Source organism: Pecten maximus, chromosome 4, assembly GCF_902652985.1.
Source record: "Pecten maximus chromosome 4, xPecMax1.1, whole genome shotgun sequence".
Taxonomy (NCBI): domain Eukaryota; kingdom Metazoa; phylum Mollusca; class Bivalvia; order Pectinida; family Pectinidae; genus Pecten; species Pecten maximus.
In genome coordinates this window covers 20,545,024-20,564,293 of record NC_047018.1, presented here as the reverse complement: position 1 = coordinate 20,564,293, position 19,270 = coordinate 20,545,024, and the positions used below count along the sequence as shown (strand labels likewise).

The window sequence follows — 19,270 nt, the reverse complement described above, 5'->3', positions numbered from 1 at the left end:
CTATCTCTTAGCAGCAGTTAATGTCTTTCTTTAAAGTTCATTTTAAAGTTTATGAAGTAAGATTTGCATTATTTAGCATCTGTTTCTAATAACGTGATTTCAAAGCGTGTTATGTGACATATTTTCAATGTTCATTAAATTATTTATATTTTGTTTGACTATATTTGAATTAAAAATATATATATTAAGTATTTTTGCTTCAGCTGTAATAAATAATACAGTTTTGGTATATTTTCATGATTTAGATGGAGTCTGTTTAGAATGTGTGGATATAAATCCTTGACAGATACATCTGTTACTGCAGTGTGAATCAGCCTCTGTAACGAGGCCTGGAGAACAATAGCCAGTCTCATCACCAGGTGGGGGTGGTACTGAGTCAGACACACTAGTATGTCATCATACTATCTTAACCCAAACCATGTCAGGTGACAACTAGGGTGCGACTCCTGTACCCACTAACATCAGTACTGATCTCTTACCCACATAAACAACAGCATTGAACCGTTACCAGGCCAAAGTACTAGCACTAAAACACTCTGCACTGAACCATAGTCAGTCCAAAGTATAACGGACACGGACATAACACAACTTCATTATCAGTTGAGACACGGACATAACACAACTTCATTATCAGTTGAGAGACATCAGATATATCTGTCTGAGATATTTCTAAACATTTTCTTCGGGTTGGAAAGTATAGTTTGCAAGGATTTTTGTAAACACAACTAATGAATGTTTATATGTGACATGATGTCGACAACTTGTACACCATTACACCTTTAAGTACACATGCTACCCTGGTCATTTGTCTGATAAAGGTGACAGTGTACATACCGTACTAGTCATCGAAACATCACATATTATTAAACATTCATTGGTTGTGTTATGAAAACCCTTACATAAACCACAAGTATTCAGATGTGAAAGACCTGGTGATCCAGTTCAGGATAAACAAATCAGCATCACTGGTCCTTGGGGCATGTTTGGGTTCATAAGAGTGGTCCAATTAAACTGAATGAGTTGTATATATAGAAACAAAGGTGTGTCGTAAGACTGGCTGTATAATCAGCAAGGATAATAACTCAGTATGATTGATAAGAGTATATATAATAGGAATTCTATATATATGGGATGTCTTGTAAATGTAATTTGAGGGATAATTTGCAAATGTATTTCAAATATAAAGGATGTCTTAATTGTAAATGTACTTTAAAATACAAGGGATGTTTTGGACTATACACAAGATTTTCTGTTTTAAAATATTAGTTTTTACGTTAGTGATATAGTCACTTTGAGACTAGTGTTACTTAAAATAGACTATATCATTAGCTTTGAAAAACAGCTGCTTGGTCACTAATGTCGTAACATTAAGGACTTGCTCACCTGTTGACCTAATGACCTTTTCAAAGCTGCAGTAACCAAACGCTTATACCAGTAAATGTCAATATCGTTTGAAATGTCATTTTGATTTGACCTATGGTAGTGGAAACCAGCCATTAAGTAGCAGGTAAGCAGTATCGGGATAGGCATTAAATGTCAAATAATCTTTGATAGAATAGAAATGCCAAGAATCTAGCTCTGATATATATATATTTGTCCCGATAACAACAACACTGAGACTGCTCCTTATTTTGGAAATTATGCCAGAGAAAGACTTGATTCTTTCTTGACGTTTGGTTTTTGTTTGCATGCTTTTGTTTTTAACACTGAAAGATACACTAACCTATAAATGAATTGATTCTTACATGTCTTTTTCTCACAGAAGATAATTCAGACCTTAGGTTGTTGAGATAGAATATTCCGTGCTTAATGAAACTTAGAAAGGAAAATGCAACCAATAGACTGATACTCAATACTAGGATTAGGTTTGGTTTATTTTGTTTAACGTCCTATTAACAGCCAGGGTCATTTAAGGACGTGCCAGGTTTTGGAGGTGGAGGAAAGCCGAAGTGCCCGGAGAAAAACCACCGGCCTACGGTCAGTACCTGGCAACTGCCCCACGTAAGTTTCGAACTCGCAACCCAGAGGTGGAGGGCTAGTGATAAAGTGTCGGGACACCTTAACCACTCGGCCACCGCGGCCCCAATACTAGGATCTTCTAACTGCAGATAGTTTCTTCATTTCTTACTTGTCATTGATATGGTGAATAATTCTACAATGAGATACTAAGGAAATTCTACTCTTTATGTAAGTGAACAAAGTTAAACAATTGTGTACAAAAATAGGTTGATTTCAATGGAAACAATATTTTCAAAAATCAGGAAACAATCTTGTGTATGTATGTATGTACTCTTGATGAATGTTGATGTACTGGCAAATCTGAAAGTGTGACACATGCAACCATGTCAAACGTGTTTACTGCCATACAACTTAACTTCCATTAAGATATTAGGCTAAGAAGATGAAATTATGCCACTACCCATCCATAGAGTGAGGAATCTGAGGACATTCAAATGTAGCTACGTAATCAACCAGTGATGTGCATTGATCGACTTTTTGTTGTACATGGTTTTTATCCACCATTGACGTCATAGCCCACCATTATTGCATTGTTGAGATGTAATTGACTTGAGAGGTTTCCTCCCGCAGGGCTTACAGCAAGCATCCACCTTCAAGTCCACAGGGTCAGATGGTGTCTTATAGTGTATGGATCAGAGAAAGCCACACACAGGACATCTACATTACTACAATCTATTAACCGTACTCAAACATTGCTACAACTGGAGTGATCATAAGATCAGAAATCCTCACTTGATATCTTTGTGTTGCCAACCTCCATTAATCAAATATGTAGGCATTTACATGTAGCTATAGCCCCTCAAAATCAAGGGTGAAAGTGCTATGCTTCAAGATTTAACTGTGATTATTTTAGCTTAGCTTAAACATTTTTTTTTAAATTCTAACCCAAATGTCATGAAATATAGCATTTCTATCAATTCATATTTTGAGAGATGCCAACTGTTTAAAATAGCAAAACTGAAGACCATACCTCTCTATAATTGACCGACTTAATTTTCCTATCTGAAGATAAACATGGCATAGCTGATAATGCTGCTCGGTAATCCCCAGGTGTCGGGAGCTAATCAGAAACGTAGCAAGTGTGAAGTATGATATTTATATTGTAAATGAAGACAAGTGTGGAAGAATGTTGAACATGAGCATGTATAATCCCTATACTGACCTTTCTTTCACTGTGAGAGGATCACAAATCTGTAAATCTCTCTAAAATGACTGAGCTTGCTTATGATATAATGACACCATGTATAATCACATTTAACGGGTTACTAAAAAAAGTAAGTGACGACAATACTTAGCTGAATTCTAATAAAAATAAGATATGAAGGATAGCACTGTCTTTGATGATGCAATTATTAATTAATACATTCCCTGTAGATAAGAATTTGCTTTATAACATTTTATCAGAAGAAACCCAAATATCCAGAAACGTTATCATATCTAAACAGATGTAAAACAAGTGAAAGTAAATTAAGGTTACTCCAGTACCTCAAAGTAACAACAATGGAATTCTATTTTAGTGATAGCAATATATATATATAACTGTTTCTAAATCCAGACTTTCTCTGTTTAGCCCTTGATAAATCCTTCTGAACCAAACTGAGGGTAAGTCGTCACAAAACATAATTATTCCTACACGAGGTAGCATTACGTTAGTACAAATACCTTATCACTAATGTTTACATTCATGACTTTGACTTGCTGACGTAGGCTGGCAAGCATAATGGTATACCTCTTACGTCAGTGCAACGTACAACAGTGAATACACACTGGCCCTCTTATGATTCCTAGTAACCATTCCTAGTAACTGTTAGAAGTAATGTCCTAGTATTGAATGTGTTAGGCACTACACAGACCAGCTCAAATGAAAAGTAACTTTATTACATGTAATTATCAGTAAAAGGTCACTACATTTGACAAATATTTAAGTTAAATTTCCAAGTATTTACAAAAAACAATATGTTTAATAATGAACTACAACAATGATCAACTTTGATTTGTAACTCACACAGATGAGGGGATGAAAGCTTGCATGAGTAACTGGGGAATCCTTGGTGCATGTCCCTTATCTGGGGCTGTTGAACTCCTATTCACCTCCTCCAGTAGAGCGTGGGCGTGTATACACATCAATATCCTATATTATAATGGCCTGTGTATTGCTGTTGTTTGTATTTCTGCTTTGACCTCCATTCACCAGTGGGTGTAAGTAAGGCGTCTCCTGAACAACTGCCTTATAAACGTGCTGTCTAGATTTAGAATCTTGGCTTTACAGACAATTCCAGTTTCATTAAAAAAAATTCAGCAGTTATCATACTTTAATAACAGTCAATCTCCCCATTGGGAGAAGAAATCTAAACAAATGTCAGGCCAAACCACGTTTCCTAGAATGAGATCACTCGCCTTTTAACTGGTAGCCCCCTCATCCTTCACCTCCCTCACCATCTTGCCCTTCCCCAAAAAGATAGCCTTGTATTCTGTTGTTGTTGCAATATATTGACACCATATATGCATATCAAAATCATTGTAAGTACATGTAGTAGATTTTGTACACCAGGTATATGTGGTGCGTAACAGATTTCGTACAACAGGTATAGTGTTTTAGTTGTGAACATTACCATTATATAACATCCATTCTAGAACAGATTCATCAAACTTTATACAGCCTTCTGCAGCTTTGCTCCTTGAATTAAATAGCATTTTGGCCACCAATTTTGTATCTATCAATAAATCATGTATAGAATTAATGATCCACATCACAAGACTCTGGAAAACAAGGTTTCATTTCAGTCATACCTAACTTCTACGTACAGCTGTGTAAAGGGGAGTATATGAGATTTAAGTATACATTTGTGGTTAGCCTGGAAACCACAAACCACAAACCACAAATAAACAGTTTATTTTCGGAGATGTGATGTGCTATGCTACTGTTAAAGAGGTCATGAAGTACAACCAAAACCACAAACTGCCAACAGTATACTTCTGTATTTTCAGGATAGAGTTTTTATTATCTTTACCGGAAATATTTGCTGAACTTCATAACCATGTAGTTCCTCTATAAATAGTTATATATATTCCTTGTGTGTACAGCATTGGAGTTATCAACCTATGAATTCACAAAATGTCATAAAATCTTCACCACAGTAAATTGTTTTCCAGATGAAATTTTGCCTGGGTGTATGAAATTTTGCCTGGGTGTTGAAATTACAGAGACAATAAACATATTTTTAATCAAATTTCGAGAATAGTTTCCTAATGATTTCTGTAGCCTGATGGAAGCAGTACCCATAGAAAATATTGGGCTGTTCAGTTCAACTATTCAGTAACATGGTAAAACATGTATAATGAAGCAATATAGATTATTCTGATTCAGAAAGTTTAAAATATTTTTATATATATCTAATACTATTGAACTGTTTTGATTCCAACAAGAACCAGAAGATAGAAAAATATTTTTTCTCGTTACAATTAACAAAATATGTTCTTTTTGTTGTTTATTTTCTTTGATTTCTTCCCCATTGTTGACATTTGTATAATGTTAACTTTCCACTCATAAAAGATGCGACTGTATTCACCTGTAACACCTGGAGTTGTCTTATCGGTATAAATATTCCTACTGGCAGGGGTTTCATTATCATTTAAGTTTGAACTGGGTATCTGATTATCGTGCCATGTGTTGTGGTCACACCAAACATGCCAAAGACAGATAAACCCATTCAGGAAGAGAAAATCAGCCAGGTGTCAGATTTCTGAGAAAACACAATCTTGTGGGTAAGTTTCAGATCAGAAAAAACAATAATACATCAAACGTCTTAAGCCTGAAGATCCCACTGGAAACCACTTAATTTGTTTTCACTCTCATGATCGCAATTAAGGAGGTCTTTACATCTGATTTCTGCCCACTCATTATTGGACTGATAACTACCAATTTTCAAAAAAAATCTCATTTCTCATGTAAAGTTTCATACATTATTTTCATTACACATGTATAGATATCCTACACATATGTATATATTTCAATTTCAAAATCTCCGGCTGAATTCTAAACACAAGGATCAGATATATATCCAGTAAATCATAACTGTAGGTCTCATTTTTTCGCAATTTTGATATTTTAGAGTCAGAGGTCAGTCTAGAAAGCTTTATATATGTAGATCCAATTAGCCTAGCAGGTGCTTGAAAAGTTACAGTACATAGAGCCATTATGAGCAGTTGATTGGCCCATTTTACAACAGCAAATTCCTGATTAAGATTTACTCCCTTAATCCAATAAAAGCTTTCTTGTGGAAAATTTTAGTTAAGCAATTTCCTTAAGAATATTGATGAACCGTTAGTCTGGTAATATTTGTTAATACTAATCTACAAACCTGTAATGTAGTATATTGACGGAAGGTAAATATACATGTAAATGTTTCACCAATATGTATGATGTGAATGCTTGTATCTTGTGACATATAAATGGGTGATCTGTATGTTTTTATAAAAGGGGAGATAACTTTGCAACAGAGTTAGCAACCTCTCAACACAAAGGGAAAAACTAGGATGTCTTGTGGACAGGTAAGTTATTAAATTTTCTGCTTAATAATTAACAATAGAAAATTATAATATACATGTACCTATACACTGACTGAGTTATGGTAGTCTGTATTTGTTAACTTACAATTTTGTTGTCTATAGTTTAGGGGATATATGAGATTTCAGTGAATCCTCGAAACCTGAGTAACAAGTACATGTGATTCCAGCTGTACTGGCTAACCCTTTATAGAGTACCAGTATACATGATATGATCTGGTTGGATAGGTACACGTCTATACTTTTACTATCAATCCAGATACAGAACATGAAATATGCACCTGTTGGTCTGTCAGAAGTGTGGGGGAGACATCCATTCCCTATGTAAGCCGAGTCAATCCAATCCTGTATTTATAGAAGTAATTCCTCCTGAGAAGAAGCGAAGTTACCAATTAAACCTCTGTCTGTCCCTGAGTTCAGGACATTCCTACATAAAGTTGAAGTTGACATTTAATTTCACCTCGTTTTATTTAGAAACCATCTCCATGGATTCCGAAACTAGTGAGTTTTATGTTTAGTCGGGTGTTAAAACCTTGCGTCATTTGTTACACTCTGTAACCTATTTTTTGTTTTATTTCGAACTATTTATTAGTCACTCAGCTACGAATATCATCAAGAACTGACATTTAACTTCAGAATTAAGGACGAAGCATGCAATACGTTCTGTAGTTAGACCAGTTACTAACCATCACTTACATATTTGCTGTTCCAATGCTTGACATTTATCTCAGCCACTCTGTCTTAATCTGTGGATAATGTCAGAAGGTCATAAAAGGTATGTGGTAGCAGTTGCTGGTGTGACAGTTGGTACAGAGCATACCTCACATATATAAATATATATTCCTACAAGCTTTTCTACATTTAACTATAATTAATAGGGAATGGATTTATCAACAGAACCTAATTAACAAAATATTTTTATTCATTTTTTTTTTTAATTTTGTGGGTTTTTTTAAACGGCTATCAATAGTTGAGATTTTTTTATATGGCCATCAAAATTATACCCTAGTATTGCGGAAGGACATCCATCGGTCCTGACAGTCTAGTACAAACTCTTGTTTGTCTGGAGATCTCCTCTCTCATCATTTCAACCAATTTCTTTTGAAACTTGGCAGGCTTTATAATCAGGATATATATCGTCACTTATTATATCATCTTTGAGGGGGCTGCGATAGCTCAGAGCGCTGGTCACATTACCTGTAGGTTTAGAACTGAGGTGTGTGGTTCGAGCGCTGGTCACATTACCTATAGGTGAAGAACCGAGGTTTGTGGTTCGAGCGCTGGTCACATTACCTGTAGTTGAAGAACCGAGTTTTGTAGCTCGACGCTCCCTACCCGTGTTGATTTGTTTTTGGAGAAGCTGAGATACGGGCTGGTGTGTGGTGTCATGGTTGTGTCCTTGGGCAAAGACACTTTAACCGGATTGCTTTGAATGGCATACAATGGGCCTCCCATATTATTGTTCATTGAGGTAGTCACCAACTACTACAAAGAGACCTGCCTCAAAACCACCCTGGCTGTTCATGGGGGCAATAAACCCAGCAAACAAACAACAAATATATCATCACTGTAATTATATAACTTTTTTTTTACCAATTATAGAATAATGCTTTCAAATTTTTGGTTTAAATCCAAAAAAAGCAAATGTAGAATAAAAGCAATACACATTGCGGTTTTTCATTAAATGCTTCTTTGTAAGCAAAACTTAACAGCTAAGAGTAGGAAATGCTGAAATTGTTTTGAGCAGCCTATTCAAAATAGTGCTGTTTTGTTGTAAAGCATGGTATCATAAGGATATATCTGTGGTTCTTGTGCTTTTTCGATACAGATTTTTCTCTCCTTTTTTGTCTTTAAAAAATGTATTCAATAGAAAACGGAATTATTTCCTGGTAGATATAACATATAATTCACTCGTTTTACAGAATATACTGATATTTTTTACTCATGCTTTGTACTTGTGAAACAAAAATATTCTGTCATACTCGTGAAATATATGTTCAACAGGAAACCATTTGCTATCATCTACATATCTTATACAGTATTTGTTTTCTCCCGTATGGCGAACTCCCTATCACCTAATCCTTTCTTTTATCATCAGATTGTTAAGTATTTTTACTGAACTACCAGTGTAATATACATTGGTGGGCTAATTAACAGGCATGGGCTTATTACCATATAAGTAAAAAAAACTTAATTCAATTTACCTTTTTCGTTATATGAAGGCTTAAGGACACAAGCCTCATATGAAATGTGATGGAGTAATTACATAACTGAATCAAATCCTTGAATCATGCCATTGTCAACCTTTAAATACCATGTATAATCTCATAGAAGAATGACCTCCGTCTCGTGTAGACAAAATCAGGTGATACATATGAACATATATAGGTTACATCCAATTTATGTCCTGGAAGAATAATCCGACGTGCCAATAAGCTTATTAAAATACAAATGATCGCTGATAATGGGTCACCAACCAGTAAGGTTTGTTAAAGGTAATGTGATTGTAGCCACTATCCAGTAATGGAAGCAGTTAAGTCCAACCAGTTTATGGGTATAGATATAGTCAGGATTCTGATTCTTTCCAACTTGGGCCCTTAAAGCTTGCTGGTATGTTTGACCGAGGGAGAAATGATTTCAGCCCTAAATTTTCACATAATTGAGTGAGTGGGCAGTTCATTACAGGGCTTTGTTGAAAAGGGACAGTGGAGATGATATTTAATATGCATATCTTGTCAGAAAGATCTATTGTGATTGGCAGTAGCCATATTGGTATATTGGCAGTATTAGAAATCTCCCTCAAGGTAGTTGTGTCCTGAAGTGGGCATACATAAGATTAATCAATAGTATGGGAATGTGATTATGGCCAAGGTTTGACCACACTTCCCACTCACCATGGAATATGGGTTTATTATAGAATTAACAGTCCACTGGACATTTGAGCTGAAGGCCAATATCCACACTTCGGACAGCTAGCAGCTGTAGTAAATTCTGACCTGACCTTTCAGAATAGGCAGAGATTAGATATGGGACATGGGCAACTGTTATAGATTCACCAACTGGGACAATAGGCAGAAATGATAGATTCAACAGCTGGGACTGTGGGCAGAGATAGTAGATGTAAACAGTTGGGACAAAGGGCAGAGACATATATAGATTCAACAGAGTAGCATTTGCTATTTCATGGGCTGTTGACGTGGCAGTGAAATTTGATCCTTGAAATAAGACATGGGTAAATATTATCTACAAAATAAACTGCAATTATAAGACTGTCTCCATTTTTACACGTCCAATAATCAGCTGGCATGGCCACCTGAGAGTGGGTGGGGCACAATATTCACAAAAAATAGATATCCTCTTACAGCCAAACTGTGAAATTTTAATTTGTTAAAATTCAATGCTTTCTTAAAAAGAAAATCCATATTTGATGAAAATAACCAGCTATACGGTGAGATTCAATAGCTGGGACAGAGTGGACAGGGACAGAGTGGACAGAGATAATAGTGTATCGGGACTGAACTGGGTCGATCATCGGCGACCACGCAGCTCAATTGGTAGAGCATTCGGCTAGTGTTCAGAGGTCCTGGGTTCGAACCTCAGTCTGGCTGCTAAATTTTCTCTTTCTCCTATTACAATATATTCAACAGCTAGGACAGTAGACAGAGATAATAGATTCAACAGCTGGGACTATGGGCAGAGATAATAGTTCAACAGCTGGGACTATGGGCAGAGATAATAGTTCAACAGCTGGGACTATGGGCAGAGATAATAGATTCAACAGCTGGGACTATGGGCAGAGATAATAGATTCAATAGCTGGGACTATGGGCAGAGATAATAGATTCAATAGCTTGGACTGGGCAGAGATAATAGATTAAACAGCTTGAACAGTGGACAGAAACATAGTAGAGATTTGAATGGGATGGGTTGTGTGGATGAATTGATCATTGTGAATTACAATTTTCTTCTTTTTGGGGGGGGGGGGGGGCTAGGTTTAAATGAAATCAAATAGATACATCGCTCAAGTCAGGACATGTATTTTGTTCATTATAGAAACAACAGGCTGAGATATAAAGGTCATGCGTATATACTCTTCCCAATCCCTAATACGAGAACCACTACAGTTATTACTGGGAAAGACAAGTACTGTCACCAAACAATTCTAACTTCCTGGTCCCATACCATCACATAAACTCACCGCAGGTAGGCGTAGGTAAACACAGATAGGAGACAAAAGTTCATAATCTAGGGAATGTTCCTACACAATGTCACTACCTATATTTTGGACTAGATTTGAATGATAACATCAGTATGAACACTGTATTGTATTAAACAAGACAAAATTAATTTACATATAACACGGACATTTAGCCAGATGTTTTTTATGGTTATATTATAAATACACATCATAATCTAAATGGGATTTTACATTAGTAACTGCTTCCTATACCGTATTTATTTAAGGCAATATGCCCATATCAAGTTACAAGGTATCCAATCACCAATCAGTTAAAAAAAATGCAAAACTAATACTATTTCACTGTCTTGCAATAAACCCTGTGTTAAGTTCCAGTCTATGTTATGGCCCCTTGAGCTTATTACAGGATAAATATGGTATTATTTCTAGACAATCTGATCATTCCCAGAACCAAAGAGTCTGTATCAAAGATTCTTAAACAACAGGTTTGAAAGACCATTACCTCTGCATGTAACAGATAGTTCATTATTTGTTTCCATGGATACATCAGTCAAGATTGTTTCAATTCTGTTTTTTCTCTCAAACCACAAACAGAACCATGGATACGTCAGTCAAGATTGTTTCAATTCTGTTTTTTCTCTCAAACCACAAACAGAACCATCTGCTTTATTTTCTTATAAGCCATTGCCAACAATCCCAGTAATTCTCTCTCTCTCTAAATATATATATATATACTGGTTATATGCATGTATATAGTATACTACAGTTAAGTTAACATTGATTTAAAAGCCTCTCAGGTCTATTTTGGGCTTGATTACAAAACTGTAGACAACTCTACAGGGAATACACATCGCTGTCATTAGGTAAATATTGTGGTTACTAGAAATTATGTCGCCAATACAAACACTGGTCTCCCAACAAAGGCAACCAAGGTAGGCTGCTTTGATCAATACTATGAAAGCACTAGATATTTCTCTGCTATATAGTAGACACAAAGAACTACTATGCTCCTGAAACAAATAAACAATGGACTATATTAGACCATCCCTATTTACCTTTACAAGCAATTTTATTTTTACCTGCCAGGGTTATGGCATTTGCCCATATTTGGTTAAGTATAGAAATTGATTGGCAGAATATAGGCTACAATCAGAATGATGATTGAGTGATCTTGAGAGTGTCTGCATGACTCATTCATAATTGTCATTCCTAATATGGTGTCCTTGTGTCAGGTGTTTGATCTGGATTAATCACCTGTTATACAGGTGTAACAGCGATGTATTTATATAACTTACCAATACTGGTTTTTACAGCGACACTGTCACCCACCAATACTGGTCCTTACAACAACAGTGTCATCCACAAATACTGGTTCTTACAGCGACATTGTCATCCAGGAGTTCTTTCAGCAGCGTAATATTTCACCGACAAATAACTGGTTCTTACAGCAGTATTGTCACCAACAGATACTGTACAGCGACAATAATCATCCACATAATGAGTCCATAATGCTTACCAGGTATTTAGCCTGCAGATATCAATTTAATGTAATTATGTGGCTGAACCTGGAGCAGAAAATAGTTTTATCAAAAGAAAAATTGGGTCAGATATGTTCGGATAAAGATAATTTGCAATTATTATTTTGCCACTTTTGAAAAAGATTACTGCATTTATTGATAAACCAGTAAAACTATTTCTGGATTGAACATTCTTTCAAAGAGTTTGCAAGCATGAATATTTAAAGATAGCTTTAATTTTAACACAGCGAATGCATATTTGCATATGTTTTCAGTGTTATTGAGTGCAAAGAAAGTACATAAACAACAAAACAATTTGTCCCCAAGAGAGTCTATATCACTATACTTATCAGGGAAGGAGTCCAATTAATCGTGATGACGTCAGAGCTCATACACAGGCTTATATAACTCTTCACAACAAAATAATGGCTACTTCTTCAACAGAAATTGTCCAATCTGACATACTAGACACTCTCTTGGGAAGTAATCTGTCCTTTACCCTCTCCACTCCTCTATGATATGGAGTCCAGTCCTCAAATAAAAAAAACACTCATTTAGGGCATCAGAATTGTACCTGCTGCCCCCTCCAAGTGTTTTGAAAGGCATCTGAATTTGGTATCACATCTTCCTATTACGCAGCATCACCTTTGGTTTCAGTTCAGCATTTGCCCCTGTGAGGAAGGTTAGGAGTTTTGTCCCCTGACCAAGACGTTAGCCTGTTGTTAGTAAACTGTAAACAGGTGACAAGTCATTTAACTACATGTACCATGTCGGTCACCCGTTTTGGCACTCACCTTATACTGAGTCGATAGGATGCAACATTTTTATTCATCTTGTGTCAATTTTAATAAACATGCCATATTATGTTCAACTACCTTTAAAAAATACCAATATTTGAAAATCGACAACTCCTATGTCATGTGATGAATAGGGGTCATCCTATGTCATGTGACGTGTAGGCACCATCCTAAGTCATGTGATGTGTAGGCACTATCCTATGTCATGTGATGTGTAGGCACCATCCTAAGTCATGTGATGTGTAGGCACCATTCTATGTCATGTGATGTGTAGGGACCTTCCTATGTCATGTGATGTGTATGCACCATCCTATGTCATGTGATGTGTAGGAACCATTCTATGTCATGTGATGTGTAGGGACCTTCATATGTCATGTGATGTGTAGGCACCATCCTACTTCATGTGATGTGCAGGCTCTATCCTATGTCATGTGATGTGCAGGCTCTATCCTATCTCATGTGATGTGTAGGCACTATCCTGTCATGTGATGTGTAGGAACCTTTCTATGTCATGTGATGTGCAGGCACTGTCCTATGTCATGTGATGTGTAGGCACCATCCTATGTCATGTGATGTGTAGGCACTTTCCTATCTCATGTGATGTGTAGGCACTATCCTATGTCATGTGATGTGTAGGCACCATCCTAATTCATGTGATGTGTAGGCACCATCCTATGTCATGTGATGTGTAGGCACTTTCCTATCTCATGTGATGTGTAGGCACTATCCTATCTCATGTGATATGTAGGCACCATCCTAAGTCATGTGATGTGTAGGCACCATTCTATGTCATGTGATGTGTAGGGACCTTCATATGTCATGTGATGTGTAGGCACCATTCTATGTCATGTGATGTATAATGACCTTTCTGTGTCAGGTGAAGTGTAGGTAAGGAACATCCTGTCTGTGTCAGGTGAAGTGTAAGTAAGGAACATATATGCCCACTACGTCCCACACCAGGAAGATTTTACACAAATGACAAACCTAGATGATGTGTAAGTTTCTTCATTGTCTTTGTCACTGATATAAACTTGTACCTGCATGAAACCAAGACAAGTGATGTCATTTTTGTTTAATTAGCTTTCAAATTTCATGAATCAATACTTTGATATCAAGCGTTGGTATACCTCCCACTCTTGTCTTCCCCTATATCATACATACTTAATTTTCTATTTCCTTCCTCTATATTTGTAAAGGTCTTCCACATTTGGGGTCATAGCCCATTCCTTGGATTCCTACATCCATCCAATTAAAAGCCCTCACATTTTCATTGTCCTATCTCGACTGTTCCCTCTTATAGTCGGAGTCCATCCTTCCAGATCATCACCCTTTACCTCCTAGATTTATCTCCCCTGGTCCCCATCTCACCAACCTTTACCTTCTAGATTTATCTCCCCTGGTCCCCATATCCCCTCACATTTTCATTGTCCTACCCTTATCAACCGTTCCTTCCATCTTTCCAGATCATCACCCTTTACCTCCTAGATTTATCTCCCCTGGTCCCCATCTCCCCTCACATTTTCATTGTCCTACCCTTATCAACCGTTCCTTCCATCTTTCCAGATCACCAACCTTTACCTCCTAGATTTATCTCCCCTGGTCCCCATCTCCTCTAAATTTTCATTGTCCTACCCTTATCAACTGTTCCTGCCATCTTTCCAGATCACCAACCTTTACCTTCTAGATTTATCTCCCCTGGTCCCCATCTCACCAACCTTTACCTCCTAGATTTATCTCCCCTGGTCCCCATCTCACCAACCTTTACCTTCTAGATTTATGTCCCCTGGTCCCCATCTCACCAACCTTTACCTCCTAGATTTATCTCCCCTGGTCCCCATCTCACCAACCTTTACCTTCTAGATTTATGTCCCCTGGTCCCCATCTCACCAACCTTTACCTTCTAGATTTATCTCCCCTGGTCCCCATCTCACCAACCTTTACCATCTAGATTTATCTCCCCTGGTCCCCATCTCACCAACCTTTACCTTCTAGATTTATCTCCCCTGGTCCCCATCTCACCAACCTTTACCTCCTAGATTTATCTCCCCTGGTCCCCATCTCACCAACCTTTACCTTCTAGATTTATCTCCCCTGGTCCCCATCTCACCAACCTTTACCTTCTAGATTTATCTCCCCTGGTCCCCATATCCCCTCAATTTTCATTGTCCTACCCTTATCAACCGTTCCTTCCATCTTTCCAGATCATCAACCTTTACCTCCTAGATTTATCTCCCCTGGTCCCCATATCCCCTCAATTTTCATTGTCCTACCCTTATCAACCGTTCCTTCCATCTTTCCAGATCATCAACCTTTACCTCCTAGATTTATCTCCCCTGGTCCCCATCTCGCCTCACATTTTCATTGTGACGTCTCATCTCTTTAACTGTTCTTGCTAATGGGTCAGATTATATCCTTTCAGAGCATCCTGTCAGATCTAGATCTATCTCAATTGCATCACTTTATCTAGTAACCCCAGTCAAAAGTAGAAAAAATGAAGTTTTGATTAGAATGAATATATAAATATGAAGAAACAGAATAATCTTATTGAATATGAAAGAAAACAGATAATGATGTATACAATTTACATCTACAGATTGAGAGAGTCCCATTGCATCAGATACTATTTTGGAATTTAATATGTTTACTTGATTTCATAATCAGCTTAACAAAATTCAAGTGTCAAATCACTTGAAAAAAAATGAAAGAATGTGATTAAAATCAACACAAACATTTATATTTAAATTGGACCAGGTACATGAGTTTTTTATGGTTAATGTTCACATTCCTGAATGTTTTAGTAGTTACAATAATGATATGGGGCAGAGTGGAAAATCCAGTTTACATATGTAGGGCTATATAGTATAACACAGGTTGACCAGGAAGTAACTGTAATCTACATGTATGTATATTTAAAGTTAAAGTGTTATGAAATGATTTTAAACCATTTGTTAGTTTTTTTAATGAATCATCCATATACTGTTAGTTTTCTTATTTATGTTCCTTTTTTTTTTGTGCTAGCAACATATTTAATTCATTAATTCTCGAGGTGTCAGTTTCAATTAAAAACATTTTCTAAAACAAAATAGAAAATAACCTTTATCTGAAGTTCGCAAATAAAAATAATTGTGTGATGAAAATTTTAGATATTTTTGACCTTTATCTGATTGACATTGTTACAGCTGCTCCCTTAGCCTACCATTGTTAAAGAAATAGTATTAAAGTCGTTACTGTGCTTTATACATAGAAAATTCTAATTCATGAAGAAGTCTCCACTCAGAATTATTGAATTAAGTGATTTTCAAATATACAGTATATAATACTTTTTGAATGAAGAATATTATTACTATCTGATTTACAGGCATATTTTTTCAAAACATAAAATTTCACAGCATTGTTTTTGGTTTAGAATTAAGAAATGTTGAGTTTAATGTATGGAGACTATTTTCTACGGGTCAGATTAAACAGAATTTCATATAAAAAATGGACAATATATTTATTTTAATATCTAACTGGAAATCTTTAATACAAAAAAGGGAATTTGTTTCAGAGAATATTAACAGTAGCTCAGTATATTAAAATCTGTATCAGCTTTAATGATTTCCATTTATCCACTTCAGACAGGTTAAGATGTAATGATACTATCCCCAGGCTTCAAATTAAATAGAAACAGTTTGTTACATCATTAATACATTTTACAAACCATGACCATAATAATTTTAGCACTTGTTTTAATCACAGACATATATATTAAAAAAATCTATATGTCTGTGCTTTGATACAAAGCAATTATTATGCCTAGCAATACAATGTGCATGTACAATTTTAAAATCAAATCTATACAGGTAACAAACAATACATTATGTAATAGGTGAAATTATTATATTCAGGTAACATAAATTTCATAATACGTAAAATTATTATAGAAGTGGTTTTATTGACTACATTCAGAAGTTGTATAGACCTTTCATGAGTTTTTGGACCTTTCATGAGTTTTTGGACCTTTCATAACCTTTCATGAGTTCTTGAACCTTTCATGACCTTTCATGAGTTGTTGGACCTTTCATGAGTTTTTTGACTCCCTAAGGTAAGATTTTCTACCTAACATCACCAATAATGGGGCTAGCAAAAATGACTATCCTGAATATTACTGGTGGGTCACTTGTGTACTGTGAAGTGATTTAGAGAAAATCTAGTTGAAAGCCTTTAGAATGAGCTATATTAAATATTAAAATCCCATCCACTTTCTCTTAAAGCCTGAAATTCTCCCGTAACACAAATGGCCCAGAATATCCATGTGTTATAATACCTGTTACTGTGGGGAACCACAAGATTCATCAAGTCTATTGTTAAAGCCTGCAGTCAGTTATCGCTCAGGTCATACACCTTAAACCTGAGGTACTTATTTACACCACACCAGGTCAACACACAAAAGAACCTATTGTGAAATACAGTGTATCATATACACATTTAATAGTATCTCTTAAAATCTGCCAACATAAGTCCCACGCAGTACATACCATTGGAAGGCGAGTAGGAGTAATTACCCTGTATGTAGGTCAGCCTTCAGGTGCTAGAATACTTGTGTGTACCTAGTAATGTGACACGGTGGTGACCCGTCTTGCAGTCAGTAACCATGTACATGCAATATCTATATTTGAATTGCGTAGGCGGCCCCTACACCTGTAGTTATATGATAAACAGTAGGTAGGTGGTCGAACTATGGGTATTTGAAATATAAACGCCTGTGTATTCAACTAAACCACATGTGACTGACAGTATAAAATGAGAGTGTTCTAGTGACCTACTTTAAAAACATTACACAATGCATGTTAGAAATCGTCACGTATTCGTTATACGCACTTTCTAATTAATTAATATACGTCTTCAAACTATTCTCCATAAGTTTGCAACACAAAAAAAAATCGAGAAAATTTTCTTAACAACGGTTATGAACTTGAAGAATAATAGTGATAAACACGTGATATAAATATTATTGAATAAAAACAAAGTCTCGCTCAACAGTGATTTTGTGACGATGTATACTTCATATATCCTATCATAATATATATAGACACTCAATTCGCGAAATTTTAGTAGTGCTGTGTACTTTGTTGAACTTTTGCGGTTTCTTTGGTTATCATAATCATATAATAATTTAAAAATAATGAGGGTTAATGAAACGAAACAATTATGCACGATACATATATATATTTCCAAAATTCAACCTGTTCATATAAAGACAATAACTGTATGGATACACCATCTTGCATGCATAACACATCCCTTTGATCTACGAACATGACCTGCCCGAGCTAAGTTATGCATCTACGTCAATGGAACTAATCACTGTATGGAACGAAAGCGCGTGCATGCTACGAGCGTGAATGAAAGCATAAATGAAACAAAGAAAACTGGACAATTAGAGATCGTCACTCACCTGTCTTTATAAAGTAAATTGATCTTGGCTTGTGGAATTTTCAACTTTCTGGAAATTGCATTTTTGAGTCCAATCACTGTTTCATGAGCAGGTAAGTTCAGCTCAAAACTTCCTCCCGTAGTCGGACATATAAGCAAACGAGTGCGATTCGCTGATGAACTTCTGCTAGTTTTCGCAAAATTAAAATCCATCGCTTCCTTGTTTTCCATGTTAATTTTTCTTTGTTAATGCTTTCAACTTGTTCTAAGAATGTAAAAAATAACTGTGTACAGAGAACGCGACGTTCATGCAGTTTTATGATGTTTTCGAAGTGTATTCGTGGCTGTCCTGAATAGACGGAAGAGCGTCATTACATATCATCCCTTTGCCTTAGAGCTATTATATGTAGCCAACCAATCAATTTCGATGTGGGCTGATCCACTGCAGAGGTCACGCGTGGGGATCAACTAAACGTCATTGATATACAATTTGCACAAATATAACGATATACACTCTCTCTGCCATGGAACAATGACTAAACTGTACACTGACCATCTTACTGTTAAATAATGTCGGGAGACACGCGAACACGTCCTTTCTGCTTGGAACAAAACGTCGATAACGCAGCAGTGACGTACCAAATCCCCTCTACATTTGGACTCGTCCGTTACTATTAACCGTAAAAACCTCAGTTACGTCAATGGGCTGAGATCACGTGTGTGTTTGTTTTCCTCAATGGATATGAAGGGAAGCAAGTT

The 19,270-nt window shown here is 36.2% G+C and overlaps 1 protein-coding gene across 1 annotated transcript in view; it reads right to left on the bottom strand.

The window, feature by feature from the left end:
* The window catches only part of LOC117325455 (midnolin-A-like), a 28,217-nt gene extending 9,310 nt beyond the window's left edge, over nucleotides 1–18,907 (bottom strand). Inside the window, 1 exon segment of the mRNA XM_033881670.1 lies at nucleotides 18,534–18,907. Within this exon segment, the coding sequence (XP_033737561.1) occupies nucleotides 18,534–18,742 (209 nt within the window). The 5' untranslated portion in view covers nucleotides 18,743–18,907.
* Nucleotides 18,908–19,270: the final 363 nt, after the last annotated feature.